Here is an 18714-nt window from a genome sequence, read left to right as displayed (position 1 = left end):
GTTGATTAAAAACAAGTCAACATCTCTCTCTATTCCATTGCCTTTGATGCATTGGAAATAACTTGGTGGTGGTATGGAGGACAAGAAGAAACCAATGCAGTGTGTCTTACTGCAACTTATAAACTGTGCCTGCTGTAATTCTGAGATGTTAAATTTTATGAAGTCTTCAATTAGTTTGTAAATAGGGATTCTACTGAAGTTTCTTGGCCAGCTGCAGATAAAAGAATCTTTGTCATCATTGGGAGCAGAGATGAGTTCAACAAGATCCCAAGATGAGGCAGTTCTTTTACTATTGCTGAGCAGATGGCCTTGGTTGAGGATGTGGCCATGACTCCTGTTAAATGATTAAGGCTGCAAATGAAAAGGAAACGAGTAGTTAATATGCAGTATAGTTTTATATAAAATATGTGAACAAGATTGAACCTGTGCTCAGTCCCTTTTTCTTTTAACATATTATTTCCATATTATACAAAATGCCAGCCTGTCTTTATACTCCAATTTAGTGTTTAGTAAAGCTAAATGAAAACAATTTTTTGCTTAAAAAGCCCCCAAAACCTGTCATCAGGAACTTTTTTTTGTCTTTCATAGAAAGACATGTTAGGTCTCCTATACAGCGCTGTTTGGAAGGAATAAGAGTCGGGTGTTTTACTTGTAGATATTTGGTAAAAAGTTTGAAATGTCTTGTCTTTTTTCTCCCATATCCGTAATTATTATAGTTCATAATAGTCTATATTTTACATGTGATAAGGCAGGGGTGGGCAAACTATGGCCTGCAAGCTGTTTTCATAGAATCATAGAATATCAGGGTTGGAAGGGACCTCAGGAGATCATCTAGTCCAACCCCCTGCTCAAAGCAGGACCAGTCCCCGATTTTAGCCCCGATCCCTAAATGGCCCCCTCAAGGATTGAACTCACAACCCTGGGTTTAGCAGGCCAAGGTTTAAGCCGGCCCGTGAGCCGCACCACACGGCTCAGCCCCGCTCTGGACTGGGTCTGGGGCCACACCACGCTTGAGGTAAGCGCTGCACAGAGCCTGCACCTCTGAGCCTCTCCCCATGCCCCTACCCCAGCCCTGATCCCCCTCCTGCTCTCCAAACCCCTCGGTCCCAGCCCAGAGCACCCTCCTACATCCCAAACGTCTCATCCTCAGCCCCACCCCCGAGCCTGCACCCCCAGCTGGAACCTGCACCCCTTCCCGCACCCCTACCCAAGCTCTGATCCCCCTCCCACCCTCTGAACCCCTCGGTCCCAGCCCAGAGCACCCTCCTAAACCCCAAACACCTCATCCCCAGCCCCACCCCAGAGCCTGCACCCCAACCCCAATTTTGTGAACATTCATGGCCCGCCCTACAATTTCTATTCCCCGATGTGGGCCTTGGGCCAAAAAATTTGCCCACCCCTGTGATAAGGAATTAAAAATATAACCTAGAGATAAAAAATGTAGCAGTTACAGGAGTTTTCAAAGACAAAGTTACACGTCTACAGACTGCACATAAATAGTGCTTATCTTGGTAATCATAGTTGAGTTCCTGGTTCCTTTTGGCTGGATTGGAAATTAATGTACTGAAATGTGTCACTTCATTGACAATGCTTGTAAAGTGCTCGAGGAAAACAGGAAATTACAGGCAAAACTTTCTAATTTGTACTAGTTACTGGGAAACTCGTGGATTGAATTTTTCAAGTTCACTTCTTTGCTAACAAACAGGGATAAAAATTCAAGAGTTACAGCATAATGACAAAGGAGACAGACGCACAAGTTTAGGCAGAAGAGATGAAAAACAGAGGAGAAGAGGATGGAAAGAATTGAAAGGCATACCTGAAGGTGCCCTGCACCACTTTTTCCACTGAGATTTAGTGATGCTAAATGTAATGGTTAGTTTTAGTAACTAAGGGCCTGTATCTTTTGGTAAACTTCATTTGGCATAAGTGGGTATTGTTTTATGGTTTGAGAGTAGTATATAAGCATAACTTTGTGCCCTACGCCTTAATTAAAAATGCAGTTTGGCCTTCACCACATAGTGGTTCACATACTTGGTTGGTTTTTAATTCCATTTTGGAAGTGCATAATATAATGGCCAAAGGTGAGAGAAACTCACAAATGTAGATGAAGTAGACTGGAACCACAAGACATAATGTCACTCTTTTATGAAGGGAAGAAACTCATTTCAGTATAGCCTACCTTAGTGATGGCAATTGTTTGTGTTAGCATGTAGTATTTTAAAAAAAGTTATTAGGGCAGCTGCCTTTGAGAACCAGTCTTCTTTCTCTTTGGATTATCAGTGGATTCCTCTCCTCTTCCTCAGTGCTCTATTGTATTGTGACCTTTCTTGGCTGCAAATTGATCTATGTTGTTAGAGGTTGCAAACAGCTGTCGATATCTGAGCTGCATTCTTGTCTATGGTTGAGTGGAGCATGAGCAAAAGTGGCTTTATGGAATGATTTTTCCTCACAGCCTGTGGGGTCATTTTTAGCTCCCAGTGTAACTTAGAACAGTCTCATTGTTTCTCTAAATTGTGTTGGCTGCTAACAGCCTTCAAGGGGCTGTTCTACGTGCCAGGGATTGCTGATGTGCAATGATGCTGAGACCATGCCCTAGACGTTCTCCAAGCACGTGAGGGCTAGCTAAGTTGGCTCTGAGGTGTCTGGTAATTCCTCTGTTTTGTGTTGCTGGAGCGTTGCAAAGCAGGAGCTATGAGGGACAAGGGTCTGGCCTTTGATTTATAATTGTTTTCAGTGTCCAAGTTATTATGTACTCGCTGCAGGTGAAACTCACGTGATGCAGAGGACCAGTGCAAGGTTCCATGCCACTTAAGCCCTCTGCTGGGGCTGCCCAGAGTGGGGCTCCTGTACTCCCTTTGTACCATAGAGCTAATTTCTGCACCAGTCTTGCATAGAGGGTTTAAACAGAACTGGGGCCCTCACTGCACTGCGCTGATGGGATGGAGAGACTACAGACCTGCATTCTGTCTCTGTGTTTGGGTGTGTGGGGTGAAGAGATTTTGCTTCCCATCTTCTCAAACTCCCACATAAAACCTGATGGCTTAGACTTTATGCAAATGCAGTCACTTGCTAAATGACTTTTACTGGTGAGTTTTGTACTCACTAACTTGTTAGATGGGACCCCTTCAGGATTTGTATTTAAGGCAGGGGACAGAATGAATTTCTTGCATGGCGTGTTCTAAGGGAATGTCCCTAAATGCTACTTTTGGACTTGATCTTGAAACCCTACCAATAAGGAAAAAGGTGGCCTTGGGTTAAAGGTCAGTGCCACACAGTGAAGGAGAAGGGAACTAAATTAATTATTCTGTTTGTAGCTGGCAGGGAGTTGGGATGCTGTTGGGAGCTTTTCCCAGATAAGGAAGCTAGAGGCAAAATTTCACAGTCATACTTTATTTTCTAACTGGCTACTGTGAGGTTCCTTGTTCTTTCCTCAGAATCAACTGGTATTGGACACTGTCAGAGATAAGATACTTGAATAGGTGGACCACTGCCCTGATCCGGTATTGTGGTTCCTGTGGTCTTTCGCTGTAGGTTCTTTCATATATTTACTTACTTGTCTTAGAAGTTTTATCTATCTGAGGCTTGTTCATATTTATCTCCTGATTATGTGATGATTCTCAGCCTTCCAATTGAGACACACCCTATTTAGAGTTGATGTTGGTTAAGATGGGGCAAATCATTGGTGGATCATTCTTGAAAAAACAACAACCTGCCTTTGGACCAAAAGGACCACAGAAACAGAGTGGAGGTAATACGAGTGGGTACTTGCACAAAGCAGAGTGCATGGAAGCCCTGTTCCCAATGAGAGGCTGCCAGGATGCTGACAATGATCAGCTGGAAAATGGGAAAAATCTAAAGATCTGGTGGGGTGTTGGCATGATCATTCTTCTGCTTTTAAAGCCTGTCATGCCAGTATCACGCCAAGTTCAGGCAGAGGGGCTTCTTCAAAACTGCCAGCCTAGCGTACAGGAAACCAGATAGCAAAAGTGTCCCTTGTTTTGCCCCTTTTTACCTCCTCTCTTCTTGTTTCTTATGTTGCTCACTTCTCTGCCAAGGCTTCTCTATTAACAAATACTCACCTGCATGTTTGTGTCTCTTCTTTCTTCCACAGCGCTCTCCAACAAATATACCCTGCAGAATAGTGTCCAGCGTCATCTCTTAGTATTATTGTACTGTTACTTTAAAGACTTTTCAAAATCTAAGGTTTCTCTCACCTTCCTTAGCTATTGCATAGCTTAGTCCAAGGGTCAGTGTAGTACATTGCCATATCTCAGTGGCAAAGGACATATCTGATGCATGGACCTTCTTATTTTAAAATAACCGTACATTTTTCTATGGAAACTCAGAAAAGGAAAGGTCCGGATTTTTATTGGAATAGGAAGTTTAGATTCTGAGTCCTTTTAGTTGCAGGCTATGAGTCCAAAATCCAAAGTATAAGACACCAACTTATATAATATGTGCTAAAGAAATCAGGGAAAGTGTGCAAACAGCTAAGGAGCTACCATCAATGGGGTTGCTCCCTATAGCCAATGAAGTAAAGGGTATTTAAAAAAAAAAAAAAAAGTGTGTGTGTGTGTGTGTAGCATTTCAGAAGAGAACCACACATATAAAGTTGCTTTGGTGGGTTTAGCAGCCTTGCCCTTTCCAAAAATCAGTAAGAGGCAATCAAAGTCTGCAGCAGAGTAATGAATAATGGTGGAAGTAATTTTCTGAACTGTAGTGCTACTCGAAAGAAAATTTGGAAACTGGGTGGATTGAGTTCATCACCCCCCAGATTAGGCTATGACTACAGTAGTGTTACAGTTCTTTTTGTAATGAGGCTGTGGCATGCTCATTATGGCTGAATTGTATCTGTGCCATAATGTTTCACAAGACTGCCCTACATTGACCTCGTTTCCATGTCCACAGCTACTTAACTACCTAACCAAGTTTGCATCAATGCTTTATGGGAAAGTATGGGTTGTGTGCACAGAGGCCAAGCAACACCATCAACATTATGTTGAAAGCTCGGAGGATGGAGGACTAGCCAATCAGTTATACAAGCTCTGTTAAGCAACTTGTCTAATGTAATGAAATAAATGCTATGACCTGGCTGCAGGAAAACAACTGGACATTGGTAGGAGCATCATGCAGTTAGCAGCAACTTCCATTAATCGAATATAAACCATGTTGTGGTATGGACACTACACATATTTAGAGCCAACCATGTCACTAATTGTTTAGAAACTTATCTCAAAGTTATGTTGCTGACTTGTGGGAAGGGAAGGGGGAGCTTTTGCCAAGCTGCTCCAAAATGTTCATGTACTCTGGAACTTGCTTCCCACTGGAATACAATAGAGTCAGAGTAAGTTCTCCTTCCATGCACATCTGTTTATACTGGCTTTTTCTTAGGAGGTGGAATGATCCTCTTTTTGCAGGTGGAGGAAAATAAAAGGGAGTGAAGTACTTATAATGTAACTTTTATTTACTACTTGATTAAATTTTTTTGTATTATGCAAGTACACCTGGGTTGGTATGATAAGCATGTTTTAAATAAGAGGAATTCAGATCTAAGGCTAACAATCTAGGATTTTTAATTAACTCAGATTGCTTTGTCTGTGTTTCTAAAATGGACTATAAAATTATTCAAATGTTTTTGGAGACTTACTACCTTCTAATGCATAGCTTGTTTAACCTTCATGAATTTGGGGCCTAAATTGTGCCAAAACACTTAAGATAAGCAAAATATTGGACATAGTTGATACTATTATAGAACAGTTTCAGACTGTAGAGCAAATGATAAAATTCCTTAGAAGAGCTCCATTAACCATTGCTCTGTGTTTCAATGCAGATGATTCCACAGATGTTGGAGAAGAGGACAGCTTCTTGGGCCAGACTTCTGCTACTCCTAATCCACCACAGACTTTTAGCTATTTCTCCCAGGTACCTAGTAGCAGTGATCCTTTTGGAAGCATAGGGCAGCCACCCTTAACAACAGTGACACCACCTGTTGGGCCATCAACCTTCTCCAAGGGTCTAACTTCTCTCCCACTCTTGCCTGGATCACAAGAGGGGCAGAATGCTTTTTTGGCAAGTGTTCCGAAGTCACAGCCATCTTATAGTGCACCACCTACTTCCCTCGTGGGAATCAGTGCCTATCAGACTCCTCCAGAGAGTTGTCCCCCACTTGCAAACTTTTCTACTCCTCCCCATGGAGCACCGCAACAAGGATATAACCCATATCGCCATACCACCTTAAGCAGTAGAGCTAATCCTTACATAACTCCACCGCAGCTGCAGCAGATTCAGACACCAAGCCAGCTTGCCCAGCCACCACCCTCTGTACCACCTATCCACATGTATCAGACACCTCCAGGATCATTGTCACCGGTATGCGAATGATCTTTGATTTCTTGGTGTTAATATAGAATTATTTCAGATTGTTCTATTTTAATTATATTTTTCCCTAACCATAGTCTTAATTTTCTCTGTTTTATTTCTGCTTCATGTTGCCCTTTAACAGAGTAAGAGAATCTTGAGTCCTTTTGACCTCTAATATCAAAATGTCTTCACTGATCTAGGACCAGTACTTTGGGAAAGTTTACTTTATACTAAGTGACATCTTTAAAGCCACATGATTTTAGCGGCTAGACTGTGTAACAGATAAAATCCTGAATTCCTGGGTTTCATATGGTGAAAAGCATTAGTTTCTAGCTCTTGTGATTCTCAAGATAGTGTTTTTAACAATCCGTTGGTTTTGGAGGACAAGCTGGTAGTCAGAATGATTTCAGTTTTAAAGGGATGTTAGGTTAAACATATCTTCTTACACAAATTTTCCTGCCTCTGTTGCTCACTAGGGAAAGAGGAATAGAAAGGTATGTGTCTATGAGTATATATAACATTTCCAAGTTAATGATGCCTGAACAACCTTAGCTTTTGGAATTTGAAATATTTTGACTTTCTGAGTGCTTGAACTTGCCACCTTTTCTCACATTAACATGAGGTCGAAATCTTTGGTCCCCTTGATGGCAATGGGAAAAACTCCCTTTTTGCAGTTTGGGCCTGATCCTGAGAGGTCATCAGCATCCACAACTCCTATGAAATCTAAGCTGAGTTTAGCCACAGTGCTTCTCAGAATCAGATCTTAAATATTCTGAGTCACTGGGTAAGGATCCACTTGTCCAGATTCATTTGCAGGACTGGGGCCACAGATTGTGTGTTCTTTGAACCCAACAAGTACAAGCCATTCACTGAAGTTAGCTGTGAACTCTTGCATTGGTGGATCCATGTTTAAGTGAGCAGCTAACAGCGTATAGATATGTGTTTGGTAGGAAAAGACACGTAAGATAAACATGCTGAGCTTGAATTTTCAAACTTCAAACATTTATTTTAAAACATTTTTTTTCAAATGAAGGAAAGCACTTAGGCCATAACAAATTTGAAACTTTAGCAGTTTTAGTTGATTACTTTTTCTGAGAAGAGAAAAAGTCAGATCTTTAACTTGAAATAATATGGATTTTTAAAACACCATCAGGTGGACATCCTGTAAAAGTTGTATGCCAAAAAGTTAATCTTTTAGAAAGAGGGGAGCATATGAGAATGACGAGTGAGAATAGCCTCCTAAATGAGATATAAAATGTACGCAATAAACATAATTTGAGACTGAGATACTTGAATCATCTGTAATAAATCTAGCGTATTTTCAGTTTCCTCATTCACAGCCGCCACTGCCATCACCATCACAACCACTGCAAGCCCCCAGACCTGCAGGTCCACTGGTGCAGGCATCACCTGTTTTGCTACAGAACCAATATGAACCAGTTCAGCCCCACTGGTTTTACTGCAAGGAGGTGGAATACAAACAAATATGGATGCCATTCAGCATTCTAGATTCTGTAACACTAGAAGAAGTTTATAACTCTGGTAAGCAGTGAAACTTTCTTTACATCTTATCTTAGATTGTGGCTGCTTGCCATTGAATGTGAAGGTAGATGCTAGAGTTCTGTGGTTCATTTATAAAGATGAAGAAGGAATGCTGTGAGAATGTTGGGTGTTGGCTTATACTGAGAAGATAAATTTGAACCAATCTTTTTTACTAATCTAGAGGTTTACTAGGTTGGAAGTCTGCTACTTGGCATCATTACTATTGAGGCTTACAGGTCTAATATATATGTAACCATCCCACAATAACAAACTCACTGTGCTGCATTTCTCTGTGATTGTATGCACTATATTTTTTTCTTGTCTCTGCCTTACATCTTCATTCTTGTGAGTGGGCAAAATGTCAGTTTTGGGGATTGAAGATGATAGAGCAGAGTACATATTGGTCTTTCAGAAAAGAGATGGTTGGTCTAACGATTAACCCTATCCGCCTTGACAGCCATGTCTCTCTCATTTATTTTTGCCGGTAATTGGACATAAGAAATCGGTCAAGTTTATAAGAAGTTATTTTCAAGGATCTGATTGAAACAAAGTTATAATGGGAAATATGGCAAAACATTCCACTGGCACTAAAGACCTTTCCAATAGAAAGTAGCAATGCTAGAAGGGTGTGATTTCAAATGGATTTACTTATCTTGATATCTTAGCCTTTACAGACTGATGGCCCAACTTTATTGGATGGTTATTTAATGAAAAAATGGAAGTTATTAGCTGATTCTAGGTATGTGTGGGTGTAGATTAGGGTGGAATGGGGTGGTGGTTTTGCAAAATACTACTTAATGGAATGAGATCTGTTGCACATAATCAAGCGGTGAGAGTAAACTTTCAGGGCTCCATTTGTTACACTCTACAGTAAGAAAGGTAATTGAATCTGAGAGGTGGATACAGAATTAGTATTGTTATACAATATGTAGAGAAAATTTCTGTCAGCTACTTGACTGTTGATTGAGGAACTTGCCTGTTCACTGTTGTTCTGATGCCTTCCAAGTTTTCATATTATTTCTCCTCCTGTTTGCCCTACTTCCTTTTGTGGTCTGTTTTCATTTTCCTGTTCTGTCCATCCTGTGGTTCTGTGCTTTTCCACAGACTCCACTCACTTCAGTGTACCAGCAGGCATCTGAAACTGACTAGAATCCTTATCTTTGAGGCACTTCACTTCATAGATCAGGATAGTAGCATATTTTACTTTGCTCTCAGCCTACTGCATTTCATAATGGAATGAAGTGGAGTAACTGCAGAAAGTGGCACACCACAGTATGTCCAAATAGGTCTTTTCCCATTTTCACTAACAACCTTTGTTCAACAGAAAAAATAAGTACCTCCAAGCTGTCACTCCTGAAAATGTTTTCACTCCTTTATCTAAAAGTGTGGAAAAGTACATACATTATAAGGAAAGAGATAAAGACAGGGGTTTTGAACGGAGTTCAAAACAGCGTAGGTTACTGTTTTAATTGGTTGATTAGCATCCTGACTGACATTAATTTCACAGCTTTAAAAGAGGAAAGCACAAGTTACTGTTGTAACAAAGCATGAATTTTGTATTCTAGTCCAACCTGATCCTGAGAGCGTGGTTTTGAGCACTGATGGGGGGCGCTATGATGTTTACCTGTATGACAGACTAAGAAAAGCTGTATATTGGGAAGAGGAGCCATCTGAAGTCAGACGATGTACATGGTTTTATAAGGGAGACAAAGATAGCAGGTTTATTCCTTATACTGAGGACTTCAGTGAGAAACTAGAGGTCAGTATTACTTTTAAGTGAGCATAACTAAGAACTTAACCTAATAATTCTGATCTATTATCTCTCTTCTAGAAAAGCTTTTACACCTGCTTGAAATTGTATTAGAGAAAGGGGCTAAATTAGTGTTTTCTAATTTACAAAGTGGGGCTTTGTAAGATGCTTTAAGACTCACTTCTGTCCCCTTGTGCTGTTGGCCTAAAATATATTTATGCAGTTTGCCAGATTATAACTTGAGTCACATTATAGTGCTGTATATCCCTATCATTTTCCCTACTGTAAATAAAATTATGCAGGTAGTGTCCTAGCATATTCTGAAAGCTTGTCAACCTGGTGCATTAGTGCAGTGTTTCTCAACCTTTTTGATACCAGGGACCACCTTTCTGCTTTCCTAAACTGTGTCAGGGAGATCTCAGGAATGGGTGCCAGTCCACAGACCAGCCACTGAGAAATACTGCATTAGTGCACACCAACTAGGTTGTAAATTCTGGAGGTGCACCAGCATATCATGCACTAAAAGTTTCCTAGTGCACAGTGACATAGTACTGTTTGAAACAGGATTACATCACCGAGCACTGGGGAACTTTTAGTGCATGCCAGCAGGGTTCACACGGCCAGTTCACGTGTGACACACTGGTGCACATGAGAATATACACGCCAGCTGGAGTGCCCTAGTGCATCATGTAGACAAGCCTTAACTTTTGACTTGGCATGTTACATGTAGTTAGTCTAAAAAGACATACTGGTTTTACATAACTTGTCTGTTGTTGCAGGCAGAATATAAAAAAGCTGTAACTGCGAATCAGTGGCACCGGCGACTTGAATTTCCAAATGGGGAAACAATTGTTATGCATAATCCTAAGGTAATGCTAATTATCTGGTTTTTAGGTCTTTGCAGTGTAGCATGGAGTTGAGTATGCTTTTGTGTAAAACTAAAGCATAACTTGAATGCAAACTTAGCCTTACGTGGAGTTTTAAAAATGCACTTATCCATTGCTCTGGGTATGTGTATGTTAAAAATAATGTTTATAAACTCTCCTTACCCTAACAGCCCATCAGAAATAATAAAAATCATCCTCTCTTCTAAAACCTGAGAGATTTTGCAATGTAACCACAAAGTCGATACACTTGGGTGTTCTTAGGCCACTGGGGAGGTGGGACAACTTTTAAAGTCAAAGGCCTTTTGCTGTGAATGCCTGCCTGCAGCTCCCTAGTTGTTAAATGAGGGATTGTCAGCTCAGCTGACCTTGGCTATTGTGGTATCATGTGAGGAGATATGCAAAAGATTTTAAGGCCAGAAGGGACCACTGTCGTCATATACTTTGAACTCCTGCATAACACAAGTAGAAGAAGAGCTCTGTGTGAACTTGAAAGCTTATCTTTCTCACCAGCAGAAGCTGGTCCAATAAAAGATATTATCTCACCCACCTTGTCTCTCTAATAACCTGGGACCAACACGGCTACAACACTGCATATAGCACAAGCTATGATGTTTCAGCTAGTAAATCTTTCAGGTAGGCAGTACTCAAACCATTACGGGCTGTTTAGTTTAAAACCTGTACCTGAAATTTCACCAAACCGACGTAGATTGTGGAATACAGGTGTAACATGCTTGTTGCTGAAAATTCAGGTAAGTAGGCAGATGGCTGACTTCTGTACCAGCTGAGGTTTCTGAATTGACTTAAGATATTGCCCCACGTGAAAAAGTGTATCATAATGTTTTCACTTTGAGAATGATTTACTGTAAGTAACTGTAGTGAGGTCCGTCTCATGGCAGAAAAATATCTGACCTGCTAACCAAGTGTGGGCATGACGAAGTAAGAAAGGTATTCTTGGGCATTGCAAACCTGAATCAATCAGCAGGCCAACTTCCCCCGGTTATGGAAGACAACCTGGCAAAGGTTATTTTGTCTAGTTACTTCCCCCAAACCAACAAGAATTACTTAAGTCTTTTTTGAGTTTAGTTTTAGTCGGCTAGCCACTCACCCGATAAAGCATAGGAATAATAGTAGCTAAGAGCAGACAATGTATTGGAGTCAGTCACAAGAGATACATTTAGTGAATGAGAAGAGGTATATTAAAACATACAGTACCTTCATACATTCCAAGGCCAGAATTTTCAGGTAAACAGACTAGAAAATGAGTTTTCCTTGTTTAAAGTTAGACGATATATTTCTTTTCAGGTTATAGTTCAATTCCAACCTTCTGCAGTACCAGATGAATGGGGGACCACACAAGATGGTCAGACAAGGCCAAGGGTGGTAAAGCGTGGCATTGATGATGATCATGATGAAATTCCTGATGGTATGTGACAGGGCACATGTGGACTGCAGTGGGAGAGTTCTCCTGAGTCCCTTTTTTGCCTGTGGTTTGCAAAGCTTTGATCAATCTGATTTACAAAACAATCGCTCTCTGCCCCAATATATTTGTCAAGCAGACAGTGTTTCCAGGAGAGTGCCATTCTTATAACCAAGAGGAAAGCAAGTGTTACCAGTGCAACCATCATTGCATATTATTGGAGAACATTTGTTTGCTTTTGTAAGGGTCAGTCAGTTGCTCCTTGCCTACAAATAAATCTTCCATTTTCACAGTTAAATCGGCTTCCTAAATCTGCCTTTTTGATTTTTAAGCTACTCCATCCCATAATTCGGAAAAGTTTTGAAAATTAACAGTACTTAGTTTTCTGCTAATAGATGAAGACAGTGTGAGAATATAAACTGGTTGTGGTAGTGTTGTGCTAATTATATAAATCTTAGACTGCTTTGGCTGGAACTACAACTTTTCCTTCACATTTGAACAAAAGACCCAACATGGTCGTCAGTTTGAGGTGCTTGAATTGCTTTTAAGAATGCCCTTCTTTGAACTTCCACTGTATTTCCATAGACGGGCAGGCTCTGAGGCGTGTGTGTGTGTGTGTATATATATATATACCGTATAATTCCACATTTTCTTGCATGTAGAATGACACCGGCATGGTAGTAAATAATAAAGACAGGAAAAGTTAAGTAAAATTGGAGGGGTGGCAAGAAATGGATTTTCTTAATTATAAAAGAAAATTTGTAGGTGAAATTGTATCCTGGGCCACATTACTACTGTCCTGTCCTAACCCCCTAAATACTTGTTATATAAAACTACATGACCAAACTGCATCACTGTGAACATAATCAGATACTACTACTTGTTCTTTTGCTTTTTATAGGGGAGATGTCTCAAATAGACCATTTAGTGTTCATGGTTCATGGCATAGGTCCTGTGTGTGATTTACGATTTAGAAGCATTGTTGAATGTGGTAAGTCTTTAATCATAGCTTTATTCCCAAGTATTTAAACTCGGGTTATAGTTCTCGTCATTAATTGAATTCTTTAATGTGGTATAGACAGTTTTTATATTGTTTTTGAAATGTTATTTGAACAATGTGTTAATTTAAGAACTGCAAATATTTCCTTATTTTGAGAAAGAAGCCAAAAATGGAAGAGTATTATTTTTTTCTCAAAACGGTTATTCATAATTTTAGCCATTGCTATGAGTCCCTCAACACTAAACTCATATTTTTATAAGTTCCTGTATAACTATTGAAACAACTTAAACATTTAGGGTAAGACTTTTGCCTAATAAATTTATATTCCATATATTCTAATCAAAACAAAAAAAACTCCCCACAAAAATATATTTGATCATGGAACTAAATATGGTTTTATTTGGGGATACACCAAATACAACTTTGAATTAGATATTTAACTATTTCCTGACAGTTTTCTTCTACCTAGATAAGTAGTTTTTGTGAAATGTTGTAACTTCTTAAAAAAAAAAAAAAAAAAAAAAAAAAAAAGCAAATGGGGAAAGAGGACTTTAAAAATGTTTAGTATAGTTGAGAAACATATTTGAAATCATGTTGTGTTAGACTTTTTTTGATTAACATTAATATCCGATTTCCATTACTTCCTCCCCTCCCCCCCAGTTGATGATTTTAGGACCGTGTCTCTGAAACTGTTGCAGACTCATTTTAAGAAGTCTTTAGAGGAACTTAAAGTGAGCAGAGTTGAATTCCTACCGGTTCACTGGCATAGCTCTCTACATGGGGATGCAACAGGTGTAGACAGGTCTGTATACAGAACGGTACCACTATGCACAGCCTCTGTCATACAAATTGCATAATACCATACTTTATAGAGTTAAGGAAAATGAATGAGAAATTACCATATGCCATAAAGGCAGGGTAGATAAACATGGTCTGATAACAATAGAATGATTCTTCTGTAATGTTTTAGTTGAGAAGTTTCTAAACAGTGGGTGATAGAACAAGCTGGATGATCACATAGTGCTGACTTCCCTTATTTCCAGTTGCTAGACTTCATTAAAAGATAATAGATTAAATATTTTCCTGACATTTCTTTTCCACATAAGCAATTCTGTTAGTTGTCATTAGAGATGTTATGTGATCATGAATAGGAGGGAAGATAATGCATAAATATGGTAACCATTTCCCTGATGGGTATTTCACTTATCATTTTTACAGCTGAGTGCAGTAAAGAGGGTTAATATGTATTGTCTTTTCAAATATTAACCTCTCCTCTTGTCACTGCTTGTCCTTCGTTTGTAGCCTCCCTCTGTGTAGTCCTATTCTTATTGTCTCTTCCCTCCCTGTTTGCTGTGCTCTCTCTCTTTCCTTTCTGGTGCAGGCTGTACTTCACCTCCTGTTTTTATACACAGTCATTTCTCCCCATCCCCACATCCTTGGCAACAGGAGAAAAACTATAATGAAGTAATATCACAGGTTTTTTCTTAAACCTAGACATGACACCAAAGATTGAGAGACATATAAGTTCCTTAACATAGAAATAAGTACACTAACAATTTAAAGAGAAGGTATTGGCACTAATGTATGAGTTTGAGATAAGACCAGAACATTTTATTTTGGTTTGAGGAGTGTGGAGAACATGACTGCTGTGGTTAGGATATCTGAATTGACTGCCAGATGGTTAAACCTTCAAAACTATGGAAAAATGGAATTACAAAGCTCTTATAAAGACTTTTAAAATAATCATTCTACATCTTAAAATTTTTGCACCACCAGGAATATTAAAAAAATCACTTTGCCAAGCATTGGACGTCTGCGCCACTTCACCAATGAGACCTTGCTTGATATACTGTTTTACAACAGCCCGACCTACTGTCAGACCATTGTGGATAAAGTAGGCCTGGAAATGAACCGCCTACATGCACTTTTCATGAGTCGCAACCCAGACTTCAAAGGAGGAGTCTCTGTTGCTGGGCACAGTTTAGGTAATCTACTAATATATCTGTTTACTTTCTGGAACAAAATAGCATTGCTCGATAGAGGAAAATGCAAACTGCGTTTAAGCGTGGGGAAAGCTGGTCTGATAGACCATAATGGTTTTCGAGAGTGTTGTTGGCTCCTAACGCACATTGTCAATATAATCAGTTAATTCTTAAGAGACATTATGATCTAGAGCAGAGGTGGGCAAACTCCGGCCCACGGGCCACATCCGGCCCGCGGGACCGTTCTGCCCGGCGCTTGAGCTCTCTCCCCTACTGTTTCCCGCTCCCCCGCAGCCTCAGCTTGCCGTGCCACCAGCGCTCTGGGCAGCGCAGCGGTGTGGCTGGCTGTGGCTGGGCGGCGTGTCTGCCAGTCCTACCACTCTGAGCGGCATGGTAAAGGTGCGGGGAGCAGGGGGGTGGGGGTTATGAGGGGGTGGTGGTCAGGGGATGGGGAACGGGGGGTTTGGATAGGCGTGGGAGTCCCAGGGGGCCTGTCAGTGGGCGGGGGTGTGGATAGGGGTCAGGGAAGTCAGGGGACAGGGAGCAGGGGGGGTTGAATAGGGGGTGGGATCCGGGGGGGGGGGCGGTTAGGGCCGGGGGGTCCTGGGAGGGAGGGGTCAGGGGACAGGGAGCGGGAGGGTTGGATGGGTTAGGGGTTCTGAGGGAGGCAGTCAGAGGGTGGGAGGGGGCGGGGGCCAGGCTGTTTGGGGAGGCACAGCCTTCCTTACCTGGCCCTCCATACAGTTTTGCAACCCTGATGTGGCCTTGGGCCAAAAAGTTTGCCCACCCCGATCTAGAGGTTAGAGCATGGAGATGGGAGTCAAAAGACTTGGATTCTAGTCTAGTCTTAAAAAAACAATTTGACATCTGACCATGGGTTAGTCACTTATCTTCTGTGCCTGCTTTCCCCAGTTGTAAAATGGGGATAATACTATCCTACTATGCCTTCCTTATGGGTATTATGAAGCTATGAATTCCTGGCTGTGTTGTCTGGGCTCTGCTTCTCCAGTCCTGCCTCTAGGAAGAGTCCATAGCCTGAGGTAATGAGTAAAGATGATGTTGGCTATTGTAATTGCTGTTCAAGTGAACCAGCTTTAAGCACTTCCTATACTCTAGGAATTCTCACATAAGTGTAATATCTAAACATGTTTCTTTTTGTTTTTTATTTTTTCTGTAAAATTATATAAATAATCTTTCTTGCACTCTACCTACAGCCACTGCCATCACCAAGAAGTCCTATTTGTTAAGATTTTGGATCAAGAAAACTGGAATATTTACTCAAAACAATTTATATTTCCAGGTGCCTTAATTTTATTTGACATATTGTCCAACCAGAAAGACTTGACTTCATCAGGAAACTCTGGCCCTCCCACTGCTGCTAATGGACTTGTGAATGATGTGGTTGTTCGTGACAAGCAGGTATTACTTGCTTACCTGAATTTTGAGATGAATTCACTCTGGTGGTTTTTTGGAGATGTTTCTCAAGCTGTCAGAACTTGTTATCAGTTTAACACAGTACCTGATGTGATAGTAAATTTTAATTGACTAATGGAAACATGCAATCTAAAAATAGTAAGTTTGTGTTTCTGTAGTCTCTATATTTGAGGTTTCTTGTACCTCATAAACTTAAAGGTCTGTGGAGGTTCTGTCTAGTGGATTTAAGCATGGGTCTGGGACCCAGAAACTGTTAAGTTCTAAACATTAGCTCTGTTACAGATTCTATGGCATTGAGCAAGTAGGGAAAGTGAGGTAAAGCGGTCTGCAAAAGAGAAATAAAATACTGGCTTGAACAACTTTGTGAGTAATGATGGATCTACATGAGGAGGAGTCCGTTTACTTTAGTTCTCAGGTCTCAGATTGAGAGTGAGGACAGGTAGATTTTTTTTTTTTTTTTTTTAAATCTTAGACGGCATATGATGTGTAAACCATGGAGATTCAAAACTCCTGGAACCTCATTGCCACTTTAGTCTCCCTTTAAATACTTTCATTTAAGCTCAGTCTATTCTCACTGGTCGAAAATTTGATGTTGATATTTGCTATTTGCTTTCTTTAAAGCCCTTAGGCTAGGATGATTAACAATGCTCAGATGTTACCGATATTTTAAAAATATGGTTTAGCATATATTTGTGTACTGTAGCTTGCTGTTAACTTCTCACTCTATCTGTCAATCTCATTGTGCTGCTTTAATCTTCTCTCAAGGTGACAGAGGATACCAACTCCTTGGCATCCATGATTACTCCTTCTAGTGAGGAGCCCTGTGGTCCTGATGTGGAGGATGAAGTTCCAACCTTACAGAAGGCTCTAGAAATGCTCAGTGTCTCAGAGTATATTGACACATTTGAAAAGGAGAAAATTGATATGGAATCTCTGGTACAGCTAACAGTTTAAGTTGACATTGGGAGCCAGACAATCTTTTTTGCTTTAGAGCTTAGTCTAAATAACTTTTTTAAAAATTGAAACTTTAATTGTATGTATTGTATACTTAAGATTAAATATTATGTGAATCCATAACACTTTCAATTAAGTAGTTTGGTCTCCTGTTATGTACATTTATTGTTGTCCTATACCCTCTTTGATCTTTATTTAATTCCGTGTAAATCTTAATCTGCATTATTTGAGTTTACTTGACTAATTTTTAAGCCATATTTTCAGTAAGTCACTAGGTAAGAAATACTGTATATATTTTTTGGGTTTTTTTCCAGCTGATGTGTACAGTTGATGACCTGAAGGAAATGGGTATACCTCTTGGACCAAGAAAGAAAATTGCCAACTTTGTAAAAGACAGAGCAGCCAAACAGGTAAATGCGCAATGTTTTATAATGCATTTATACTGGTATTATTTAACATTATTTGTTTTTCTACTAATACGTAACATTCTCTACTGTTATGTAATGGCACAAATGATTTCAATACTTCTATATATAATGTGCATAAAATTTCAAGTTTTCCATCCGAAATTGAATTGAAATAATCTTTTTTTAAATGTTGTTAAACTCAAAATTCTGAAAATTTCAAACAGTTCTAGTTGCAATGGTTGATGTGGCAGGCTTTGTACCTTTTATCTGAAAATCCAGAATCTGTAAAGGCTTTAAGATCCCGAGATAGTGAACCATTCAGGTTGTGTGGGTGCTCTCAAATGAAGGCATAGCCACAGCCTCTGTCAACTGTTCAAAGTGTTTCCCTCTGCCTGCTATGATCACCTGTGTGGTGTGGTTTGATCCTAAGCCAGCTAGCTTTCATGCAGGATCCTAATTCATTCAGGAACTAGAAGAACCAAGGAAACTCAAAATGTAAGTTTGATAAGTAGAAATAAAAATGTCAACAGCAAACTGCTGGTATTACTGCTCAAAACATCTCTCTTACTATACATGTGTGGCTGCTAAGCAGGAGGTTTGACAGGATAGAACCCTACAAGAAACTCCTTTTGGAAAGATAAGCCCTAAATGTTGAGAGAGACTTTAAATATTGCACCCTCCTATCAGAAACTAAACTGACTAACTTAATTTTTAAATAATGTTTTGCCTGTTTATATTTCAGTAAATTAGGCACAATTATAGTTTTTGTCCAAGTAAAGATCTAATATATAGATCGATGAGTTAAAAGCCTTTGGGGAAAAACAAGTTCTTGCTTTTTCCTTTTAGGTGGGTTCTGTCAGAATCTTTGATTTTTCCTTCCCTCCCCCCACTAAGTGCAATAACAATGAGCAAAAGAATAATGCAAGAAATCACTGAAGAATTTCCAGTAAATGCCAAATAATCTTTTTTTAATTATACCAG

The 18714-nt window shown here is 40.0% G+C and overlaps 1 protein-coding gene across 4 annotated transcripts in view; it reads left to right on the top strand.

Moving 5' to 3' along the window:
- LOC102942534 (SEC23 interacting protein) overlaps positions 1-18714 on the top strand; it is a 44344-nt gene that overhangs the window by 3615 nt on the left and 22015 nt on the right. For 3 of the 4 annotated variants that reach the window (XM_037905053.2, XM_037905055.2, XM_037905056.2), the window contains exons 2-12: positions 5831-6369; positions 7686-7902; positions 9468-9661; positions 10432-10521; positions 11842-11962; positions 12858-12947; positions 13617-13758; positions 14733-14941; positions 16239-16357; positions 17138-17308; positions 17641-17736. In XM_037905053.2, the coding sequence (XP_037760981.2) occupies positions 5831-6369; positions 7686-7902; positions 9468-9661; positions 10432-10521; positions 11842-11962; positions 12858-12947; positions 13617-13758; positions 14733-14941; positions 16239-16357; positions 17138-17308; positions 17641-17736 (1988 nt within the window). The remainder of the gene's footprint in view (positions 1-5830; positions 6370-7685; positions 7903-9467; positions 9662-10431; positions 10522-11841; positions 11963-12857; positions 12948-13616; positions 13759-14732; positions 14942-16238; positions 16358-17137; positions 17309-17640; positions 17737-18714) is intronic. The other variant, XM_037905054.2, reaches the window with a different exon arrangement.

Source organism: Chelonia mydas, chromosome 7 (assembly GCF_015237465.2).
Source record: "Chelonia mydas isolate rCheMyd1 chromosome 7, rCheMyd1.pri.v2, whole genome shotgun sequence".
NCBI classification, from domain to species: Eukaryota; Metazoa; Chordata; order Testudines; family Cheloniidae; genus Chelonia; species Chelonia mydas.
This window is presented reverse-complemented; position numbering and strand designations above follow the sequence as displayed.